General features: G+C 41.7%; 1 protein-coding gene across 1 annotated transcript; it reads left to right on the forward strand.

Moving 5' to 3' along the window:
* Window positions 1-522: 522 nt before the first annotated feature.
* Window positions 523-2871, forward strand: LOC117457234 (gap junction beta-2 protein-like). Its single transcript, XM_034097186.1, has 6 exons — window positions 523-604; window positions 1090-1261; window positions 1341-1493; window positions 1848-1996; window positions 2074-2280; window positions 2607-2871. Exons 2-6 carry the CDS (start codon window positions 1091-1093, stop codon window positions 2692-2694), a joined length of 768 nt encoding a protein of 255 aa, XP_033953077.1. The 5' UTR covers window positions 523-604; window position 1090; the 3' UTR covers window positions 2695-2871.
* The last annotated feature ends 307 nt before the right edge of the window (window positions 2872-3178 follow it).

Consider the following 3178-nt stretch of genomic DNA (forward strand, 5'->3'; position numbering starts at 1 on the left):
TCACAAAGGGATCTCACACACACCTACCTTAAACTCCAATACAATTGTGTCCTTTCAACCCTACAGTACGTTTCCTCTTTTATCTCAGAATCAGGGCATCTCAACTCTGCTTCTTTGATTGTGCCCACCCACTATCTTCTTCATCATGTTCCACTAACATGTAGCTGCTCTCATCATTCACTGAATATCTCAAAAACAATCCCACCATCCCATTCACAGTGACAAACCCAGTATAGTACAAGTTGTCTATAATCAGTGACATTGAAATAAATTCTAAATCCCAAATGTTTGCGTTGCTGCTCCAAAACATTGGAACACAACGTTCCAAATGTTTTACGTGCGAAACATTCCAACTGCAAGGTTTTATTTTGAAAGTCTCATGGGAAGTCTCCTCATACTGTTCTGGCAGACTTGGATGTGTATCTTTTATTCCCCGCAAAGGAAGGAGGAGCTGCAGGTTAGTGTTTTCTCAATATTTGAGACTCCGTACATTCAATTGCAATTAATTTCCATGATGTGAGAGTGATCGGATTGTTTGTTTCTTTGTAAGAAAAGGACAATGTGGAACATACTCCTGCAAACAACCTGACTCTGCAGACACAAGGTGAGAAAACAACTCTTTCTTTTTGGTTGACTTTTATTCATCATCAATTTTTCATATGTTTTGGAGAGTGTTTAACAAATGGAAACTCTTCATGAATATTCTATGGTATCCATACAATAGTCAGTGAATCAATGGTTGTATGTGAATGGTGATGCTCAGTGTAGTAGTGTGGGTCAGTACAGTGTGTTCAGTGTTGGTACAGTCCACAGTGGGCAGAGCGGTTCATCAGTTCACATGCAGTCTGGCACCGGGCCTTCTCTCTTCCTCCTCTCACTCTCATTCCTTCACATCCTCTTCTTCTTTCAACCTTCTCTTTTGTTTCATTGCCTGTCTCTGCAGCTTTTATCTCTTGCCACTGCCAGCCTTCTCAATTCCCCTCAGTGCTGTCAGATGTGTAGTTCAAAGAAACCAGCCCAACCTGGTACATAAATCCCCTTTATGCTGACAAGTCATTATTGTGTAATCATTCTATCTTCTCCCCACAGGATGTCTTGGCCAATTCTCTACGCTCAGTTAGTCGGTGCTAACCGCCACTCCACCAGCCTAGGCAAAGTCTGGCTCTCGGTGCTCTTTATCTTCCGAGTCATGGTGCTGGTTGTTGCCGCTGAGAGCGTCTGGGGCGACGAGCAGTCTGACTTCACCTGCAACACACTACAGGTGAGAAAGCATGCAACACGTATAAATGAACTTAACTGATCTGTGTGGTTGAAACAATCTGTGTCTGTCTGCGTTGCAGCCCGGCTGTGAAAACGTCTGCTATGATCAGTTCTTCCCTGTTTCCCACATCCGTCTGTGGTGTCTTCAGCTCCTCTTTGTCTCCACACCACCGCTCCTGGTCACAATGTATGTGGCCTATCGGAACCAACGCGATAGGAAGAGGCTCCTAGAGGTGTGTGTACTGTTGGATTTGTCTGCTGTTGTAGCAGGAGACAAACATACTGTCAGCCCATGTCTCGTCTGTCCTGACATGGGTCATCTTGTCTTATCTTGTTCCTTTTGTGTCTAGTTCTCATGCTTCATTGTTCAAGTGTTGTCTTTTCGTGTCTCTTCTTATCTTGTCATGTGCTTTATCGTATAATCTTTTTACTTTTGTTTGCCATTTCCTGCTTTATTTTGTCATGTTATGCTTCCTCTACCCATGTTATACTTTGTTCTTGTCATGGCATGGTTGGTTCATTTGGTCATGTATTAGTGGGTCTTAGTTGTATCTTGTCATCACGTTATGTTACATCTTGTGTTACAGGGTTCAGGTAGATCTAGTTTCCTCAGCAACAAAAGCCAAGAGGAAGATTTGGACACTCTAAAGAGACGGAGACTCCCAATAGCTGGCGCCCTCTGGTGGACGTACGCCTTCAGCCTGTTGTTCAGGCTGCTGTTTGAAGGAGGCTTCATGTATGCTCTGCAATTTTCTGGGTGCCATTGTACTGCTTTTGGTATAATCGCACCAGTTTGCATCTTTGTCTCTCCAGGTATGCTCTATACGTAGTGTATGATGGTTTCCATATGCCTCGACTGGTGCAGTGTGACCAATGGCCGTGTCCTAACCTGGTGGACTGCTTCATCTCACGCCCCACGGAGAAAACCATCTTCACCGTTTTCATGACCACCATTTCTTCTATCTGCATGGTCCTCAACATGGCTGAACTGTCATATCTTGTTGCCAAGGCTGTCACTAGGTAGAGGCCTTAATCAGTCAGGTGATTCATTAAAGTCTGAAGTCTGAAGTGCTGCTCTTGCTCTTTTGCATATCATGTATTTATTTGTTGCTATGTTTATAAATGTCATGTTCTTATATGTTGTATGTCAGGGACTACGGGTGGAAATTAGCTCGAAGCTCAAATCCAGCATATTTACACTTGAAGCATTATTTGTCTAAAGTGTTCATTAATGTGCGTTGTCCCCATTCAAATAAACGATTACATGAAATGAAGTCCTGCATCCTTTCTCTTGGTCATCAAAAGGCAGGGAGTCTTTAAATGCTTGAAAACGTCTTCTTTTTCAGGAGTCTCTGTGGTCAGAAGGAGAGAAAAAGAAGATCCAGCAGAGAGAGGATGCATAATAAGTCAACTCGGACACTAGTCTCAGTCTGAGGAAGCAGCAACAAGGTGGACAATACATGAAGAAGAAAGACTTTCAAGCTGAATGATTACAACTCATATGAATGATCAAGAACATTTTTAAATGCAACTCAAAAAGTGAAAATGTTCTATGATACTTAGTGTAACGTTCAAGGGGTGGAGAGAATGGAAACTGTATTTTTTACATGATATTGACAAGATTGTATGTTAAAACTTTAATTCACTCAATGCACTTTTGGTTTCCTACTTTTGTAGCACAAATAAAGTTTCATCTTATCTTAACCATGTGTCAGTCTAAGTGTTTGATTAAATCACTGCATGATAATAATGATGCTCCTGTCTGGGAAACTGACTAACTATGGATTGACTTTGTTGCAAATTATTTAGTGGCACAGTTTCAAACAAATCACACAGAATATAGACAAATGCAGTCAAAACCATTAACATGCATTTAACCATGTGACTCTTCAATTACAAAAAACCAATGTAACAGGAC

Source organism: Pseudochaenichthys georgianus, chromosome 2 (assembly GCF_902827115.2).
Source record: "Pseudochaenichthys georgianus chromosome 2, fPseGeo1.2, whole genome shotgun sequence".
Taxonomy (NCBI): domain Eukaryota; kingdom Metazoa; phylum Chordata; class Actinopteri; order Perciformes; family Channichthyidae; genus Pseudochaenichthys; species Pseudochaenichthys georgianus.

Excerpts from the sequence above, each read along its gene's own strand:
- LOC117457234 (XM_034097186.1), top strand. The coding sequence starts at position 1,091 with ATGTCTTGGCCAATTCTCTACGCTCAGTTAGTCGGTGCTAACCGCCAC. Across the intron at positions 1,262-1,340 it reads TCACCTGCAACACACTACAG|CCCGGCTGTGAAAACGTCTG; the intron begins GTGAGAAAGCAT and ends TCTGCGTTGCAG. Across the intron at positions 1,997-2,073 it reads CTGTTTGAAGGAGGCTTCAT|GTATGCTCTATACGTAGTGT; the intron begins GTATGCTCTGCA and ends TTGTCTCTCCAG.